Source organism: Daldinia vernicosa (genome assembly GCF_022497035.1).
Source record: "Daldinia vernicosa strain CBS 139.73 unplaced genomic scaffold F5Y00scaffold_58, whole genome shotgun sequence".
Lineage (NCBI taxonomy): Eukaryota > Fungi > Ascomycota > Sordariomycetes > Xylariales > Hypoxylaceae > Daldinia > Daldinia vernicosa.
In genome coordinates, this window is record NW_025953974.1 from 68,313 (window position 1) to 88,093 (window position 19,781).

General features: G+C 42.7%; 6 protein-coding genes across 6 annotated transcripts; 3 read left to right on the forward strand and 3 right to left on the reverse strand.

The window, feature by feature from the left end:
* Positions 1–455: 455 nt before the first annotated feature.
* Positions 456–2,633, forward strand: F5Y00DRAFT_246561 (uncharacterized protein). The gene is made up of 2 exons (XM_048009180.1): positions 456–715; positions 774–2,633. Exons 1-2 carry the CDS (start codon positions 658–660, stop codon positions 2,573–2,575), a joined length of 1,860 nt encoding a protein of 619 aa, XP_047861220.1. The 5' UTR covers positions 456–657; the 3' UTR covers positions 2,576–2,633.
* A 3,277-nt stretch (positions 2,634–5,910) lies between these two features.
* On the forward strand, positions 5,911–6,396 carry F5Y00DRAFT_265696 (uncharacterized protein; the record flags this gene model as incomplete). Its single annotated transcript, XM_048011823.1, has 2 exons — positions 5,911–6,209; positions 6,378–6,396. The coding sequence occupies 2 exons, from the start codon at positions 5,911–5,913 to the stop codon at positions 6,394–6,396; spliced, it is 318 nt and encodes a 105-aa protein (XP_047861221.1).
* A 2,139-nt stretch (positions 6,397–8,535) lies between these two features.
* F5Y00DRAFT_265697 (uncharacterized protein) lies at positions 8,536–9,580 on the reverse strand (the record flags this gene model as incomplete). Its single annotated transcript, XM_048011824.1, has 2 exons — positions 8,536–9,054; positions 9,506–9,580. The coding sequence occupies 2 exons, from the start codon at positions 9,578–9,580 to the stop codon at positions 8,536–8,538; spliced, it is 594 nt and encodes a 197-aa protein (XP_047861222.1).
* A 1,379-nt stretch (positions 9,581–10,959) lies between these two features.
* F5Y00DRAFT_246568 (Formate/glycerate dehydrogenase catalytic domain-like protein) lies at positions 10,960–12,909 on the forward strand. Its single transcript, XM_048009181.1, has 3 exons — positions 10,960–11,353; positions 11,419–12,030; positions 12,096–12,909. Exons 1-3 carry the CDS (start codon positions 11,104–11,106, stop codon positions 12,353–12,355), a joined length of 1,122 nt encoding a protein of 373 aa, XP_047861223.1. The 5' UTR covers positions 10,960–11,103; the 3' UTR covers positions 12,356–12,909.
* F5Y00DRAFT_265699 (cytochrome c oxidase biogenesis protein Cmc1 like-domain-containing protein) lies at positions 12,887–13,613 on the reverse strand (the record flags this gene model as incomplete). Its single annotated transcript, XM_048011825.1, has 2 exons — positions 12,887–13,233; positions 13,418–13,613. The coding sequence occupies 2 exons, from the start codon at positions 13,611–13,613 to the stop codon at positions 12,887–12,889; spliced, it is 543 nt and encodes a 180-aa protein (XP_047861224.1).
* A 285-nt stretch (positions 13,614–13,898) lies between these two features.
* F5Y00DRAFT_246571 (uncharacterized protein) lies at positions 13,899–17,936 on the reverse strand (the record flags this gene model as incomplete). The annotated part of the gene is made up of 3 exons (XM_048009182.1): positions 17,519–17,936; positions 17,250–17,443; positions 13,899–17,188 (listed from the first exon to the last, which is right to left on the reverse strand). Coding segments are annotated over exons 1-3 (3,502 nt in total), but the record flags the coding sequence as incomplete, so codon positions are not given.
* Between the last annotated feature and the right edge of the window lie 1,845 nt (positions 17,937–19,781).

A 19,781-nucleotide genomic window follows, 5' to 3' on the forward strand; every position in this document is an offset into this window, starting at 1 on the left:
CCGATAGGTATCCGATGCTTGACTCTATGCTTGTGTAATGGTATTCCTACGCTAGTAATATTTTGGTTAGACTTTTTCAAAATCTTATATATATTCGTACGTAAACCTCGAGATCCGAAAACTCGGTATCGTATCATGGTATTGTATATACAGTGTGCGCCTATTACTTTGAAATCGTGGGGTATCGTACCTAGGTACCAAGGTGCTAAGCTTGTGAAAATGGATGCGGCGAGGAACACATTTCACAAGGCTTAAGTCCTAAATAGGTGGGGTAAGGTTAAGTACCTAAGGTACCTAGGTAGATAGTGGGGTTCCATACCTCATATGTACCTAGGTACTACTTCATATCGGAAATCGTAATCCGTAAAGACCGATGAAATGGAAAAGCTTACCTAACCCATTATTTAGATTAGCTCTAGATTAGGAGCTTACTGGCAAGATGCAGCGCCGGGAATTTTTGGAGCTGTTCGTAGCCTCATCACAGCCTCGCCTCGAATACGGTGTTTCTTGAACCGATTGAGTTTCTTATTGGTCGTAGCTCTAGTAGAATTCAATAAAGCATTTGACCGACACAATTACGTCTAGCATCCCGGGGTTTATACGGGGTTTTCATCCACTGTTCCTTTACAACAACTTCGCAATACTCGTGTTTACAAAATGGCTGAAGTTAATAACAAGAGAAGTCACTCTGACTTCGCTGAAAACAATGGCGATGGTACGACCCTTTCAGTACCTATTCTACTAGGATAATGAAACTAACTTCCTACGCTCAGATAGCTCCTCGGATGACGATATGGGACCCCAGTTGCCCTCTACAGCAAGTGCACCCAAGAAGAAACGACGCGTTCTACCGCACGAAAAGCTCTATATCGAAGCGCTACCTAAGTCAGCACGCTACTCGAAATCTCTTATGCACAAGGAGCAGTTGGCTTTTGTGAATATCACGCGATCTGATTTTCTCATCACGACGTCTGTAGACGGTGTAGTCAAGTTCTGGAAGAAAGTTGAGCAAGGAATTGAATTCATCAAAGAGTTTAAGGCTCACCAGGGCGAAGTACGGTCAGTCTCGGTTAGCCATGATGGGCGGAGCTTTGCGACAGCCGGCATCGACAAAACCGTCAAGATTTTTGACGTTATCACTTTCGACCTTCTTGCCATGCTTCCCCTAGATTACGTCCCCAGATGCGTCTGTTGGGTACATAAACTCGGCGCTTCGTTACCGCTCCTGGCTGTCTCGGACGACTCGAAACCGTTAATTTATATATACGATGGGCGGGGAGAGAATCAGACACCGATACACACCATCAAGGGTCTCCATAGGAGTCCCGTGTCAATAATGGCCTTTAATGACGCCTTCGACTGTGTAGTATCTGCGGACGACAACGGAATGCTTGAGTACTGGTCCCCAAGCGCTAACTACGAAAAGCCGGAAAATGTGTTCCAATACAAGAGCTCTACCAATCTCTTTGATTTCAAGAAAGCGAAGTCAACACCGGTCTCCTTAACGATATCACCCTCGGGTCATCAATTTGTCACATTCTCCCTACCTGATCGTAAGATCCGAGTTTTCGAATTCGCGTCGGCGAAGCTGTATCGGACTTATGATGAATCTCTGCAGGTCATTGAAGAGATGCAACGAGCCGGGACATCCATGCAAAAGCTAGACGATGTCGACTTTGGAAGAAGGCTCGCTGCAGAGCGCGAGATCGAAACCCCTTTACTTCGAAATAAGGTCAATGTGATTTTTGATGAATCGGGCCACTTCATCTTATACGGTTCCATCCTTGGCGTCAAAGTGCTGAACACATATACTAACCAAGTTGTGAAAGTGTATGGGAAAGATGAACATATACGCCCAATCAATCTTGCTATATACCAAGGGCAACCTCAGAAGAAAGGTGTTACAACTGTAGAAATGGCTGCTTCAAGCAATCCCCTCTTGCAAGAATCAGAGGCGAGAGACCCAATACTCTTCACAACGGCCGTAGGAAAGGTTCGATTTTATATGTTTACGAACGACGAAGAAATATCCAGGTCAGAAAGAGATGTTCAGAACGAGAAGCCAACCATAATAAACCCTAAGCAAGCCACCCAGAAAAAGGCTGGCGAGACCGGCACAGCAGCCATTCTTCATACAACATATGGAGATATCCACATCCGTCTCTTCCCCGACGCTGCGCCGAAGGCCGTCGAGAACTTTGTAACCCACTCCAAACGCGGATATTACAATAACACCATCTTCCATAGAGTAATACGCAAGTTCATGATCCAAGGAGGCGATCCCTTGGGCGACGGCACGGGTGGTGAGAGTATATGGGGGAAGGAATTTGAGGATGAGTTCAGTACACTCAAACACGACAAGCCTTATACCGTCAGTATGGCGAACGCTGGCCCAAATACCAACGGAAGCCAATTTTTCATCACTACAGAGAAGACGCCATGGCTTGATAATAAGCATACGATATTCGGGAGGGCAGTGCAGGGATTAGACGTGATCCACAAGATAGAGAACGTACGAACGTACAAGGAGAAGCCCGAAGAGGATATTAAGATCCTTAATATCGATATAGCTTAAGTATGTGTATAAGTATGTAACTCGATAATAGTTAATTTAAATATAATGTCGTTATTAAGTTAAAAGCTTAAGATTAAATAATAGTTAATACTTACATATAACATTAATTAATCATTTTAAAAAATAGTGTATTATAAAATAAAAATTAAAAATAAAATATAATGTTATTATACGAATTTTATTAAAAAGGAATTATTAATTTTATAAATATACATATATTATAACTTTAATAACTTTATAAAATTATAATATGATTTTTATATTTTAAATATAATAATATATTAATTTTATATAAATATTTATCGTTTTTTTATTAAAATTTATTAATTTTATAATATAATTATATAACGAAATAAATAAATAAAAATATAACGTTTTTAAATTAAATTAAAATTTTAATTAAATAAATTATTTATATATGTTAAAATAATAATCACGTGTTTATATAACACGTGTATAAAATTAAAGCCGTATTTTAACTTATAATTAATTAAATAATTTATTTTTACATTATTTAATTTTTTTTATATTTAATTTAATATAATAATTAAATTAATATAATATTATTAATCATTTTATTATATGTTTTTTATTATAATATATTATATTAATTAACTTTTATTAATTTAATATTAATTAATGTTTAATTATAAAATTAAATATAAATTAATAAAGTTTAATAAAAAAAAAATTTTTTAAAAAATTATTAAAATAATGTATTATTTTAACATTAAATTATTACGTAAAATTTAAATTTATTATTTAATGTAAATAAATTAATCGGTTAAAATATACGTTAATTATTTATAAATTTAATAATTTTATAAGTTTTATTTAAATAATTACATTATAACTTTTATTATATTTTATTATATTAAATAATATAAATTATATTTTAATTATATTTTAAACTTTTTTTAACACGTTTTTTAATTTATAATATTTTATTAAATTTTATATTTATATATTTTATATTTCGTGTATTATATTTCGCCGTTTTTTAATGTTTTTTTATTTTAACGTTTTTTTATTTTATTATTATATTTTATTATTTATATATTTTTTATCGTACGTGTAAATTTTTAATTATAAATTTAAATTATTAAATCGGTTATTTAAATTTAATTTTTTTAAAGTTTTATGTTTTTTATATATTTTTATTTAATATATAAAGTTTTTCGCATTTTTTTAATTTTTTTTAATTTTTTTTAATTTTTTTTAATTTTCGAATATATTTTATAATTATTACGATATTTTAATATAAGTTTAACTTTTTTACGTTTTACGGTGGTTATTATAAAAAAATGTAAAATTATAATAATATTTATTATATAAAATTTTATCGCGTATAATATTTATTTAATTTTATAATATATAATGTTTATATGATTTTTTAATTTATAATTATTATTATTATTAAATAATATTATTTTAAGTTATTTTAATTATCCGATTAATTTATTATTATTTATTTAATAAATTATTATTTTTTTTATTATTTTAATTATTTAATGCGTTTATTATTTAATAATAAAATTATTATTTTTCGTTTTATATTATTTTAATTATTTAATACGTTTATTAATTAATAAAATTGTTTTTTTTTTTTATTATTTTATTTTTTAAGTTTATTTAAAAGATATTTATAACTTAAATTATTTATTATTATTTTTTATTAATTTTTTAAAATAATTATTTTAATATTATTTAACATTATTATATAATAATGCGCATTTATATTTACATTATTTTTTTATATAATTTTAAATATATTTTTAATATATTATTTTTTAACGCGGTTTTTATAATTTATTTTTAATGCGTTATTTATTTTATACGGTTTTAAATTAACGCGGTTTTTATAATTTATTTTTAACGCGTCGTTTATTTTACGCGAAACTACGATTTTAATACGATTTTAATAATTTTATTTTTAATTTATTTATAAAAATTTACGTTAAAAAAACGTTACGTAACGCCGAAAAACGTTAAAACGGTAAAAATGTTATTATATAAATAAATTAATCGGTTAAAATATACGTTAATTATTTATAAATTTAATAGTTTTATAAACTTTATTTAAATAATTATATTACGACTTTTATTATACTTTATTATACCAGGTGATGTGAATTATATCTTAATTATACCTTAAACTTTTTTTAATATTTAACGATTAAATTATTTAAGGCGCATTGCTTTAACAATTAAGCTGTTACGCATAAGCTCCCTTAGTTATTTTACGGCTCTTGCTAACTTAAGGTATTCGGAGCTTAATTTGTAAGCTCACAACACCTGCGTTTATCACGCACCGCAACAACCTCAAAGGTATTCGGGGCTTAATTCGTGAGCCCACAACACTTGTATCTGTCGCATACAAAAAACCTATTACGGCTACACAGATAGTCCCTTCAAAAATCAGCCTGCTATACCAGCCATATCAACAAACAAACCCTTTTACTAGGCACGTCTGTTACCACGGTACTCATATATCAACAAACAAACCCTTGATAGGTACGTTTGTTACTGCTACCACATTAATTTCAACCGCCTGCTGCAAGATAACCGATACCTATCACGTAAAGAGGTAAGCCTGAAAGATTACCGAAACAGTGTATTGCTTTAGCCATTAAGCTATTGCGTAAAACTTTAGTCATTCGACGGCTTTCGCTACCTTAAAAATATTCGGGGTTCAATTCGTGAGCCCACAACACCCGCGTTTATTACATATTAATCTACCGCCTACTGCATTAGAAAACCGATACCTATTTCTACCGCTTGCTGCTTAGACAGCCGATACACATACCAATATGAACCAATACCCGTATCAAGTATACCAACCCCCTCCGTACCAACAACCTCCGTATCGACAATACCAACCCCCTTCGTATTTACCTTAATATCAACCTTAATACCAGCCTCAGTACCAGCCTCCGTACCAACCTTAGGCGAATCAATTATACATGCCTTAGGCCCTGGCAAATCAATCATATATACCTCCCCCGGTGAATCGACAATATATGCCTCCGCCCCCGGTAGCGCTATAGGTACCGGAGCCGATTTTACAGTTAACGGTACCGAATCCGATACCTATAACAGACAATATAGCGAGGACCTGGGCAGACGTCTTCGAAAGCTACGTTGCCAACGAGTATGAAACCTTTGGGGACTGCAACCGTAGCCCCGCGGAGCTCGAGGTACTTGGTAAAAGAAAATTTAATACGTACGTGGCTAAGCGTATGTTATATTGCGAGGAGGTCGAATTGATAGATAAGGACCTTTGGGTCTATTTAAAAAAGGACTTCTACAATTAAACAGCAGCACTCTTTGCTAAAATGTCATCACACCTGCGTACTATAATCGTTGATTATTTGTATTACCACGGGGTGTACTGCGAAAGCCTCGGCCGCAATAACGCGGAAAGATTGGTAGCATTTATGAGCCTGAAAGAGTGGCCGGAATTCCCTATAGACCAAGAGCACGAGGAGGCTATTACGAAAAGAGAAGCTAGCCAAGGACTCGCTATTCGAAAACCAGCTCAATCGGGACCAACTGCTTCTAAAGCAGCTCAACCAGGAAAACCAGCTCGATTAGCTGCTTCGAAACCAGCTCAATTAGCCGCTCCGAATGATAGGTTAGTTTCGAGTAATGAGAAAGAAAAGAAAAAACTGCGAGGGAGGAATAAAGGGAATGATAAGGCTTAAGAAACAATTCGAAAAAATAAGGCTCGAGACAATTTATATGATGAGGAGGAGCGGATCACGTGTTACACGAGAAAAAAACATTGTTAATGTTAGAATAGTGATCACGTGCTCGTGTGATACGTGTGTGGGGCTAGGGCCGTGCCTTAGCTTATAATTAATTAAATAGCTTACTTTTACATTATTTAATTTTTTTTATATTTAATTTAATATAATAATTAAATTAATATAATATTATTAATTATTTCGTCGTATGTTTTTTATTATAATACATCGTATTAATTAACTTTTATTAATCCGATAATATAAGTTATTACGTATTATTAAATATAATAATAAAATTAAATTTATATAAAAGTAAAAAAAGTAATTGTTTTATTAAAAAGTTAAACTTTTTAATGGAAAAATATTTTATTAACTTTACATTATAATAAAAGGTGTAAAAATACCTGTAATTAAATAAAAGAAAATATACGAATTAAATATAATCAATTATATTTATAAAAACGTTAAGTTTATATTTTTCCTAATTCTTTTGCCTTTTTAATCGCATGATAAAGTTGGTGAGTTTTAGTGGGAAAATCGTGGGTGTTTGCATAAGATTGATAGGTTAGTGTACATCTACGTCATCCCGAAACGTAGTACTACAGGAGGCAACCCCATTGGCTTGCACAATAGCCCTGAGTTTACGAATAAGTCAAGCAAACCGATTAATTTGATTGGTTGAATCCCTAATGTGGCCGCCCTGCCTCGCCGCGCTGGGGGTCACGGGCGCTCGGCACGTGCTTCGCACGTGCCTCGCACCCGTGACCCCCGCGCGGCTCGGCGGGCGGCCACACAAGCCATAGGTACAACAAGCCCCCAAGCCACACACAACCCCCCCGAGCCACGGTTCGAATCCTCGACCTCGCATCCCTTCCTTTCTTTTACGCATTACTACGCAGGCAAAAGCGCAACGCTTTGCGCGCCGCGCTTTTGCCTGATTCGTAAGCAGGTCGAGCTCCGTTGACCCCTTTGTTGGCGTTGTTGCAGCCGAAAGCCGCAACAACGCCAGGCCAGGAGCCTTATGGCTGATTACGTAGCTGTGGCTGTAGCCAATCCAATTGCCAGGCCAAGCTCGCTGTGGCTAGTCCAGTCCCCATTACATAAGCAACTTTCGTCGAAATCTCGACTGAGCCCACTTTATCTCCGGATGCACCCAATCAAATCTCGAGGAAAATCCACTTCATTAAACGAGGCACCCAATCAAATCTCGAGGAAAATCCACTTCATTGAACGAGGCATCCAATCAACACATGAAAAAATGACCAGGGCACTTCCATTTCTAGTAGTCTTATTTTCCTATTTGGGCCAAATAGGAAGGTGATGTGGGTCCCCAGCGAAAAAAAAAATGCGACACAATAACCCTTCGTAAACTCAGGGCATAGATATGTTTATTTAGTTCTTTTAGTAGATAGTAAGACAATATAAGATATACATACCTCATAACCTGCGTTTAATTTCAACAATTTCCATGATCTTGACACAGAGGAAGCCGTGTAAGGATGCCTGTGTATTACAGTAAACAATGGGCAGGTCGTGATATTAGGTAATTCTTTACATTTTAGAACGGATGTTACAGCTAGCTATGAACTGACAATCTGTCAGGATTAGGTGCCCTAGTGAGGTGAATCATGCATAGAGTGAGTGTACAGGGTAGTAGACCAAGAAGTGATTGTATTGAACTTAGTAACGCCTGGCCTTTTTCACCTGACGAGGGCGCTTCGCGCCTTTTATATACTCGTATAGACCCCTGTAGCCACCCTAACCCACTATACCCTGACACAATCATCATCGACACACCGCGTTTATCAAGTAACAATACTTAGTGCTCGCCCTGTTTTAGTAGTTGCTGTGTTTTGGTCACCAAGGCCACCGCCTCTGCCGTCAACTCTCTGACCTCCTTCCTCTTTTTGTAACCTTCGATATATCCTTCTGGTCACCCGGAATACCTCTCTAAAGAACCGGCACCCTAAAGGCTGCTCGAGAATACGTCTGAATATGAGCAGGATGTGGAAGCCAGAGAAACAAGAAAACTCGAGGGATATAGATGCCATCTTCTTATTGAGATCATCTATCAGGCTATTGCCAGGTCGAGGACCAGGGCAAAGTAAAACGGGTGGGTGGCAAGGAAGAGCCAGAAGCCGCGGTCATGAACATGATTTATGATGCGGATGAGGAAGATAAGGCGGATGATAAGTTATAAGGGTGGCTACCTATTCACCTGCAGCCATGTGCCAGAACAACATGACCAACCTGTTCGTAATGAAAGTGGCAAGCCAAGTGAAGAGGCGTCATCTTGAAGGAGGAGTTATATGTCTCCGCCGGAACACCTCGGTCTAGAATGTGTCCTTCTCGCCACCCTTTTTTCCATCCTACAGCCTTTGCGGCATCCCCCCCCTTTACCCATCCTTCATTGTGCCCCTCTCTCCACCCATCTTTCCATCCCATGGCTTTTCCAGCCTCTAAGCCGTGGTGCCGGCCCACCAGCAAGAAGAGCAAAGGCATCCCAAGGATGGTGATAGTGATTCCCACGCTGAAAGCCATCCAGAAAGCCTCAATGATGGCACTGGAGGCGGCGGCGAGAGAGGTAGCAATACCGGTGGTTATAGCGGTTTCGGTGACAGTAGTGGCTGTGGTTACTGTGGTGGTTGTAGTAACCGTGGTAGTCAAGGTGCTTAGGGGTATGGTTTTAGAGATAGACGCAGGAGCTTGGGCGGCCTGGTCCAGAGTCCGAGGCTAATCTAAAATTATCTTAGCAGATTCAAAAAAGGCTCGGGACCGCTCAACAAATCTTAGATTTTCTAATCCCACGAAGCAGGATATTAATTGTACGGAGGTTGAAATATAATAGGTGGCTGATTAGATGTATGTCCTGAATGAGAGGTGGTAGGGGGCTGGTTAGAGGTGTATACCGGGTAAGGAGTAATAGATGATTGGATAGATGTGTGTTTCGGATTAGAAGTAGACTTAGTTATATGTATTGGATAAGAAGTAGGGGGTTGGCCAAACGGGTATATTGGATGAGAAGTAGGGGGCTGGGGAAATATATATACCGGATAAGTAGTAGGCTGGCCAAATGCTTGTCCTGGGTGAGAAGCAATAGGTGGCTGGTTAGATATATATCCTGGATGTGCAAGTACCTAAGTAGGTTGAGCAAAGATATGTTCCAAACGTAAGGTAGGCTGACTAAACGAAGGTCCCGGGCGAGAGACGAGGTGTGTATAGGGGGAGACAGAGTCATAGACGTATGAAATGTGGACATGGTCATTGTCTTGGTCTCCGTTTTCTTTGGTGTTGGCGTCGACAGCTCTATACTATCTCTTGTGGGAAATGTGGTTAAGGAGGAAGAAAGTAATAAGATTGAAAATACTGCGAGGTATTTAAGTAGTTTCAGGTCAAACTTGTTCATCTGTCCTGCCCTTCCTCTACGAATACTGGCATGGGAAAGAACTACGGGAAGAACTATAGAAAGAACTATCAAGGAAATAGAAGGCACAGCTCATAATTTGTTTTATAGGGAAGCCTATCTCGTTGATAATGAGTGGGGCGGATGCAGAGCAATACCTAAGGCTTGAGGCCATCTGATAGGTAGTGGATAGCTCCTTCATGAAAAGGGCGGACGCGATATCCAGCAGAAATAACATGTTCGTCAGGAGTGGTATGTATGTCGCTGCTGCTGTTAGATTCCAATTGATACCTACGTATTCCAAAACGTAGTTGAACTCTTTATAAGGTGGTTAGAAACCTTACGTTGGGTACACATAAAGTTAATTTAGTTGGGTGACTCAAATTACCTATCCAAGAGGTACATATAAGGGAAGGACTTCCTACCTTAAGAACCTCATAATTTAGGTATGTAGCTGCAAAACCACATTCCTTCCGTTTCACCAACTGCAACAAAATCATCAAGATGATCTTTGCAAGATCCCCAAGCCCATTATGCAGGCCCATTACTATGGCAGTTGTCCTGGCCTCGATGCTCCGCCTTATGCGCGATCTCGAATACCTCCTGCCGCATCACGATGTAATATTATTAATATCGACTCTACTTTGGCTCTTTATTTTCATTTCTATTATTTATCTATTTTGTGATTCCGGTACCAGTGAGGAAGCCACAGATGGGTTCTTTACTTTTACAGAGCCTAAGTTAGCTGGCGTTCTTGCTGTGGGGGTGTATATTCATTGTAAGCCTGTGAACGAATCCTTCGTATGGGTTCGTGATATTTTCTGGTGGTTCTGGGCGGCATACATGGCCGAAAGATTGTAAGTAACTACCTACCTACTTTATCGTGCTCTCGTTAAAGTAGTAGTTGCTAATTTCAAATCTTGCAGCACCCATGTTATTGAAAGGTTGTTGTATGCTTTATCTCATTGAGGGCCGGGTATGGGTATAATCTTATCGCTTACTATGTATCTTGGTTGTTATGGATTAAATCGTATGTAAAAAGGCATGGGATTCCTTTTGGTAACGAGCTTGAGTTTCTAATTAATTTATTGGTCAATACACAGTAAAAGACCCCTGACTTAACCCCTACCCGGCGCACCGGGACCTATACTACTTCAGGACTAGCGTCTTAAACCAGGCGACATCGGCGGTGAATTTTTGAAGTTGTGAATCATCCCACTTTCTTTATCACTTATCGCTGCCCCGCCATAGCATCACCCATTTCAAGTAACAGTAAAGTTCACTATTTACTATTTACCTAGATACAAATTTAATAGAATATCGTGAGTGGTAAAACCTTACTCATTCGACTCAATTGGCTTTATTCTTAGGAACCCAACATGGCTCCAACAATACTACATCTACGCTCAGAGGATAAGCCTCTTGAGCACCGCTCTGCCCTCACCCCCACCACAACCAAGGCCTTGATCGATGCTGGTTACGTCGTCAATGTCGAGAAGAGCCCCGTCCGAATCTTTGACGACGAGGAGTTCAGTGCCGTGGGAGCTACGTTAGTCCCTACCGGCAGCTGGCGGGAGGTACCTGAAGACCATATTATCGTTGGTCTCAAGGAGCTCCCCGAAGAGACGTGTAAGTTGAGTCAAGTTATTTCAACACTTAAATCGGTGCTAATTTCTAATCAATTAATCGTATAGTCCCTCTCAAGCACGTATTTATCCACTTTGCACACTGCTACAAACAACAGCGAGGCTGGGAAGCAGTCCTTGCTCGTTTCCCTCGCGGCGGTGGCACCCTTCTCGATCTCGAGTTTCTCCAGGAGCCCGAGACGGGACGTCGTGTAGCCGCCTTTGGATACCAGGCTGGCTTCAGCGGCAGCGCCCTGGCTATCAAGAACTGGGCTTGGCAACTGACACACCCGGGCGAGCCCCTACCCGGCGTCGAGAGCTACCCTAACGAGGACGCGCTGGTCGCTGATATCAAGAAAGATCTGGCTGCGGGACAGGCTAAGGCTGGCAAACTACCTAGGGTCATCGTAATCGGTGCGCTGGGTCGATGCGGTCGTGGCGCGGTCGATTTGTGCCTCAAGGTCGGCGTGCCCACAGATCAAATCCTCAAGTGGGATTTAGCCGAGACGGCCAAGGGTGGCCCTTTCAAGGAGATTGTCGAGAGCGACATCTTTGTAAACTGCATCTACTTGTCGTCTGAGATACCTCACTTCGTCAACCTGGACTCGCTGAAGGCTCCTGGACGTCAATTGAGTGTCGTGTGCGATGTCTCGGCTGACACAACGAACCCTCACAATCCTGGTGAGTCAACGTTCCTCAAAACCGAGTCCCTTACCAACTGTACTCAATACTGACGCGTATTATAGTCCCCATCTATACCGTTGCCACAACGTTCACCAACCCTACAGTACCTGTCGAGGGGCTAGAGGACCCTCCTCTGAGCGTCATCAGCATTGACCACCTACCCAGCTTGCTGCCTCGGGAATCTTCCGAGTCGTTCAGCAATGATCTGCTACCGTACCTGCTTAAGCTAAACGACTGGAAGAACAACCCGGTGTGGGCCGGTGCTTACAAGCTATTCCAGGAGAAGGTGGCGACGCTACCTAAGGAGGCACTGGAAAGCTAGATGGATTGTCCGAGATATATGTTGTTGCAGCGGTGGTATTTCCGCAATAAAAAGAAAAGATGGGTTGGCGTTATGGGACAATGTAGACAAAAAAGACCGTCGGTAAAGAAGTCACTCAAAAGTTTCGCAAGAGTAGTTAAACTATAATGAACGAAAATAGCGTGAGCCAAAAGTCGTAGCTGAAGTTCCCTTTTCCGGGCTGTGGCGTATCCCGTAATAATACCATATGATTGAGGTTGACGTAGAAGAGTCCTCGTTACAATTCGTAGGCGCCGTTGCAGTATTATATACCTGGCTTATGCTAGTAGTTAATCTTGGACTTTGCATTGTCTATTACCCCCTTTTTGTTTTTGTTTTACGAGGTACGCAAACGTCGCAGAGAATCGTCTCGGAACCAAAACCCCGAACTCATTAACATGTCTATCCCGCCAGTGAACGCCGGAGATGCATACACGCCACGTACCTATACACATACCCATCCTCATCTTCATCCTTACCCTCTCCACTCTCTCTCTCCCCCGTTCTTTCTTCTCACCGCCTTCCCCCCTCCCCCTCCCCCTCCTCCGCCGGTCTTCTTCTCGTCTGCCCACCGATCCTCTCCGCCCTGCCCAGCTTCTCGAGCTCTTTCCTGACGTCGTCGGGGTCGCGCTGCGGCAAGCCCCACCACTCGCGATGGAAAGCCTCCTGCTCGAGCTTGCGGCGCTCCTTCTGCTCGCGCTCGCGGGCCCGCTGCTGCCGCTGCGCGAACCATTCCTCCCGCGCGCGGTCGTGCTCCTCGGGCGTCGCGTACGTCTGCATGCACCCGTTCATCCGCCGCGACGCGTCCCGGCACGCGAATGCTATCGTTAGCGTCCGGTTCCGCGCGCAGTCTGCGAATGCTGTTTGCCGTGGGGGCGATGTTAGTATTTATTGAGTTTATTACGTGAGCGATAAGGGTAGATTATATATATATATAGGGTAGGGGGTTAACGGTTTGGTTTGGTTGTATCCATTGGATAGGTAGCTATGCATGTAGGTACCTAGGTAGGTAGGTAAAGAATACGTGTGAGGAGTTAAACCGACCTTTAATCTCGTCTGCGCACTGATCTCGTACGCGCTTGTTAAACACCTCTCGAACCTGCGCCTCTTGACTTGCTGATAGCGGCAGAGGGTTGCGGGAAGGCATCGGCAGGCCTATATCTTCTGTCCTCCTATTGTTATTCCCCGTACTACGACTACTGCTGCCGCCGGGGGCTATCGGGGGTTGTTGAGCTGCCATTGCGGCGGCCATGGACTGTCGATCGTTGGCGGGGAGAAAAGGTTAGAAGTAGGCGGGATTTGGTATTTATTTTTGCCTTATCGCTCTAGCATTATATGCTCTCCATATGTATGTTGAAGATTGGCAGCTATTGACCGTACCTTAGGTTAGGTAAGGTAGGTAACTTCTCGTTCGGTCGTATCGATTGTGGTGGTGAGATCGGCGAAGCTCCGTACCGTAGCTTTATGTATAACTGCATTAGCTATTTTGCCATATTTCACCGCCTATTATAATCATGCTAGAATGGGACCATCCATAAATATGCAATTAAGAGACAATAAATAATTTAGCTAAGTTCGTGCTCTTAGGTCTTAGTTATATAAGAGGATAGATAATACTATATATTTTCGCTTATATGTCATCACGCGTGAGCATTTATTTTGTAGATCCTTAGAATAAATAGTTCGGACGCTGACGAATTTTGTAGCTATGGTTTGTCGCAATATCCGCTTTTCCCCGACCGTCAAAATCACATAACCGCCATCACCTAACAGCTTACTCTAGTACAGGTGTATTCGGCGCAGACTCTTCTCTCTCCAGGTCCAGACTCTCCTTTTCTTTACCCGTCTTTTTCTTAATCGTGAACCGAGAACCCCAGCTGACTGACTTGTCTTTAGCATGTCTGCTCGCGCTCGTGGGTCCCAGAGATGGGCTGCTATGGAGGCTGTCATAGCTGCAACCAAGCGTTAATCCAGGGCCGCCACCACTGCTGTCTTCCGCATATTCGTCGAAGCTGCTGCGTTCGACTGATGCGTTTTTATCCGAGTTGGTGACGCTGCTTGGGCCCTTCTTAGCGCCCAGACCGCGTACCGATGATGTAAAGCTAAATTTCGAAGAGCTCCCCTTACGCAGTAGTTTTCTAAACCCGCTTTCCTGGTCTTTATTCCCAAAAGCGAATGCTTGGTCAGAAAGAGTGTTAGAGAGCGGCTGATCTAAAGTGAGCGACTCGCGCGATTCGGTGACGGATGGTGTACCAATGCTGAATGCGTCGCGGGATTTGCGGGACTCTGATGGCGACTCATCTACGGAAGGCGCCGCAGCTTCGGACGCTGACGATAAGGAAACACGAGGTCTCTTCTCCTTAGCCAAGTCCCTATCTTTAGCTTTACCTTTTCCTTTATCTTTCGCGTCCCTCAAATCCTTATCCGATTCTTTTTCTTTATCAAGTTTGGTACGGAATAAACCCGCCATAAAGGTAGGCGCAGCAGGATTGAGACGTTGACTGAGCGTCTTAGAGGATGGCTTGGTGCCAATGACTCCCACCTGGCTAGGCAACGCGTGTAATAATTCAGAGTCGTCGAGAATTTCGTCATCGGCGTCAGCTAGGGTGGTTTTTAGTGCAGACGGTGAGCCATGGATGGAAGGTCGCCTAGACGGATTCCGTGAGGCTGCCCACGGACTGTCATCGGCAGACCAGAGTCGACTATGTTGAGGACCCCGGGCCCAAATAGAAGAGTTCTCGGTAGAAGGACGGGGTAATTCGGATGAAGCGATAGAAACAGGTCTAGGGCTGCTTGGATCGCGCTCGGAAAATATGTTACTTCCGATACTAGGAGCGTTCGCGGCGAGGCCAAATCGGTGCGAATGTAGACTTCTCGCGCTGGGGCTGCCTGTGTCTAGGATTTCCGATCCCGTAGAGTTCCGATTGAACACATTCCAACCAGACGAAAGACTAATTCGTCGCCTAGTCGGAATAGCGTCTCCATCTTCTGCTGAACGAGGTAATGATTGTGTCTGGACAGATTTCAAAGACCCTAGAGCTGGTGGTTCATCGACTGTCTTAGGGCCGCGGTGAAGCCATGGTAAGAAGCTCCGCCTGTTTGTAGATTGAGGCGGCGGAGGAATGGGCGATGATGTTGCGTTGAGCTCTCTAATTCCCTTGAGCGATCGACGCTCACTATTTTCACCGGTATACTGAGAGAATGGTAAATGGTGAGAGGAGCCTTGCGGGCTAGAGAAAATACTAAGTGAGCGGGTCGATGAAGTAGGCGACTGGGGGTTGTTCTCAGGAGAAAATGCCGAGCCAAATGTATTCTGTCGTGACGGTCGAGAGTTGGGACTGGGGGGCTCATCGTCCACAAGATCATCAAGCATTCCCGCAGGTAACAGGGAAGTTGCCGTAGGACTGAGCGGTGCACCACCGGTAAGTTGTCGCAAGCGTTCTTCGTCGGGTGGGCCGGAGAAGTCGGGATTATGTTCTATGTACGGGCCTTGGGCGAACCCGGGAGGAATGGTAGGAGGTCGGGAGGGTCCAAACGTGGTTGGCGGTCCGTATTGCCGATCCGCCATTGGAAACGATAAAACGGGCGACGGCATGGCTACGTTGGAGAGCGAATTGCTGTTCCGGCTTCGCCGTTTAAGCTGGTTTTGCGACCCTAAGTCGAAATCAACCCCTGACGAATTTGCCTGATTGTACATGAAAGGAAGACCGGACTGTTGCGCCGCTGCTAACTGGGCCTGGAGTACATTTTCGTAATCGGTAACCATCCGTAGTTTCCTGTTGGCAGCGTAGAGCCGTCGTTGCAAGTCCCTGGCTCGGATTTCCCAATCTCTCCTAATCTGACGGTCTTTCTCACGCCATTCCTCGCTCTCCTCTCCACCAGGCAATTTCTTCCTCTGCTCCTCTGCCTCTTTTAGCTCCTTGCTCTTTTCCTTGAGTTCCATCTCTTCCTGGGCTAGGCTCGCCTGCGCTTGGGTAATCTCAGCACGTAGCTCTTTAGCTCGGCCATCGCCTTCCTTTTGACAAATATCCCGGTCTTTTTCAAAAGCGCTTTGGCGTTTTTGCATCGAGGCAATATCCTTCTCCCATTTTGCTATATCATCATGAAGCTTTTGTCGCTCGGCCTGCTTTTCCTTTAGTAACTTTTCCTTCTGGGATTTCCGTTGCTGTGCGCTCCTCATAGCACGTTCCGTCGAGCCCATTTCCCTCTTCAATTTTTCAGTCGTGTCGTCCTTCTCCTTCTGTATGCGCCTCTTTGTCTTTTTCTCTTCCGCCAACTCATCTATCAATTCCTTGTGCTCTTTCTCATCCTTGGCAATCTGCGCTTGCGTCTCGTCAATCTCTTTTCGGATACTCTCAAATTTTTCTCCTAGCTCCTGCAGCGACTCCTCCGAATCTTTACTCAGGGCATCTTTGATAGATTGATCTATACTAGTCGTAGAAGGCGAATGCTTGCGTGTTAGAGTATTTCGTCTTGGGCCGGTCAGAACGACTGGGTTAGCTTCCCGTATAGATACTACGGGGTTATCCGGAACAGAGGCTGTTTCCACGCCAGCAGCAGAGCCCCTGGTAGCTCCATCTTCATCCCCGTGATCGCTGGGCATAGCTAGCTGCTGCTCTTCGGGAACAAAGTTGGACGGCAGACGACCGTCTCCGAGTTGAGGACGACCATCTCTCCCGTATGTTCGTAGGCGTATCACGCGACTACCCGCTTGGAAATTGTTATACCCAACAGCAATGACCCTCACGTTGTAAAAGTGATTTGGCTTTAGGCCCGTGACCGTAATAGCCGTCTCTTGGTTTGCGGAATCGCCAACTAGAGTAGCGATTGTTAATTTTATGTACGGAATTACAAACACCACCACCCCATAACTCACCATTGACGCCATTGACTTGTATCGTGAACTTCGCAACAGGTCGGGTAGGCAGCGGGCGTGTCCAGTTGAGCGTGGCAGCATCGGCACGAATCCCTGCTAACGAGACATCAGGAGCGTCGGGCACCTCGACACCAAGGACACCGATGAGTTCGTTGACAGACTTTCTTAAGGTCTGGACAGCTCGGTGGGCTAACCTACAATATTGCGACAGCGTCAGATACGGGGAGAACAGCAGGCAACAGGTAGCAGGATAGAAATTAGGTACATACCACGCAACAGCTATGCCGGTGACAAGCATATTAGTATGATAGAAGACCAAAACGTCGAGTCGTAAGATTTTGGCGGCGTGGATGCTGAACTGGTAGATCTGATAGGGTGTCGCCTGGGCTAGCTCGGGTGCCACAGCCCAGTAGAAGAGGACGCAACCGATGACAACTATCAGGTTTAGATGGGTCGTCTTGGGCTCAATAAACCACCAGGCCAGCAGAGCGCAGACGAAGAGAACGGTAGGAACAGACGTCGGCCATGGGGTCCATAACATATCGCCGTGGTCGAGAAGCCAGACTATCAACAAAGAAAAGAAATATTACCCAAGAGGGAAGAGAGGAGGGGGGAAGATTAAAAGAAAAAGAGAACGTGAAAACATACAAAATGATTGGAAAATGTTTCCTCCTCCCGTCCTCCCGTCGAATTGCCTCCTCTAAAAAATGTGGATACCCCGGCTGAAGTTTGGGGGAATAATGGAGGCTTACCGGGCTACCAGGCTGTCAAAGAGCGCTAAAAAATTGAGACGCACAAGCTGCACCGACATGGCAGCATGGGGAATTACCCATGTGCGCATACGGCGTTAGCGGGTTAAAGCTTCCTTCGTCGGTGCTAACACTTTGTTTTAGGCACCTAGATAGGCAGGTATGTAGGCAAGTGCGATTAAGCTTATTGCTGTTCAAACCTACCTCACCAAGACAGGTATTCGGCTTGCCTTAGATGGCTCTATCTTAGATCAATCTTAATCTGGTAAAGAACTAAGTACCTAATCAAGGCTGGCTCTAATAATTAGAAACGTATAAAGTTTATCGTTTAAATATGAAGATTATAATATAAACTATTTTTTACGATATTTGAATCTCTCCTACGATAGCTGCGTGCTTTATTTGTTTTATTTTTTATTTTATTTTAAATTTTTTTTCCGTTAATACAAATAATGAAGCCAGCTTGGGGATTTGTAGCCAGGCAGTCAGGCAGTGAAGGCTTCATAAGCACTTTTCGTGGAACGAAACCCTAGAAATAGAACATGTCACAAGCGTGCCCTAGATCTGCACCGTCAGATACCTAGTCGGATATGTACTTAATCAGCACCTCGGTAGCGTTGTGCAACAATGCCTAGGAAGCTTGGTGAGAACTTCGTCCAATTGAAATAGCGGTTCGGCAGTGCGAACTGGCGCTAAGGATTGGGTATGCATGCCGTACCCCCCGATGCCCCGATGCCCCAAACTTCTTATACCCGGCCTGCTGACTTGTGGTTTATAGCCTGCTGTGATAACTGGTTGAACACTGCAGCTCTCCTCCAAGAGTGCACGGATGTAGACTGAAGGTCCAAAGATCTTCTCCAAAGATCTTCTCGCCATTACCATTTATGGTTTGCCCATCTCCCGAACCCCATGGGGGACTGCCAACGGAAATACATACTGGAAGCACACGATAAATGTTGCCATACAGGTGCAGTCCCGATGTTACTGGTCACTTTGGGTAGCTTTAATGTTACAGCATGTATGCGAATAGACGAGAAGAGCAAAGGACTAGGACTAGGCCCTGTTTAGATCATCAGAGGTAGCTAACATACCTATCATATAACCCCCAACTCCTCCTCAATATAAACGAAACGGAATTATCGAAGACAGCACACACACAACTACCTATAAGACAGTGAGATTAAAATGTCTCGCCTCACATATTTTGCGCATATTTATACCCTACCATTCGTCATCACCCATCTTATGCACGTCGATATCTTTTGGATCTTGCTCTCCAATAATAGCTAGGAAGCATATCGTAAAGGTCTCTTCTACTTTCTTACTAACAGCACATATTTACTTCAATATTCTGTCACCAAGTTACTTGATAAGTTTGATAACTATGTAGTTAGGTACTAAGTTATTGATTGATAAAAGTAGGGAGTTTTAACTAAAATAAGCTTGCTAGGTACCTATTTAAAGGAGCTTCGAGAAGAAGTCAAATAAATTAGGTGCCTCACTTACAGAATCACGAGCTATGTACAGCATTACCGTGGTTTCGGGATTGCACAAGATAAAATTATTGGAACGGGAGCCACTCGGTTTATAGCGGGTTAGCGCATTTTTGATGAAGCAAGTCAGCTGCATATATGTACCTAGAGTCTAGATGCTAGAAGCCATCAAATCAGCTGCTGTGGTGCGAAGTTGGCATTGGTTCCTAGCAGACATTAGGCCACAAGCACCCTGTAAGGTCTTGCGCGTGGGGGGTCCACTTTAGAGAAGCATGTGTCATTGACCCGCG

What these genes read in the sequence shown, in the direction of transcription:
- F5Y00DRAFT_246561 (XM_048009180.1), top strand. Translation starts at nt 658, where the DNA reads ATGGCTGAAGTTAATAACAAGAGAAGTCACTCTGACTTCGCTGAAAAC. An exon ending in CGCTGAAAACAATGGCGATG is followed by an intron (nt 716 to 773) that starts GTACGACCCTTT and finishes TCCTACGCTCAG; the next exon opens with ATAGCTCCTCGGATGACGAT.
- F5Y00DRAFT_246568 (XM_048009181.1), top strand. Translation starts at nt 11,104, where the DNA reads ATGGCTCCAACAATACTACATCTACGCTCAGAGGATAAGCCTCTTGAG. An exon ending in GGAGCTCCCCGAAGAGACGT is followed by an intron (nt 11,354 to 11,418) that starts GTAAGTTGAGTC and finishes TTAATCGTATAG; the next exon opens with TCCCTCTCAAGCACGTATTT. An exon ending in AACGAACCCTCACAATCCTG is followed by an intron (nt 12,031 to 12,095) that starts GTGAGTCAACGT and finishes CGCGTATTATAG; the next exon opens with TCCCCATCTATACCGTTGCC.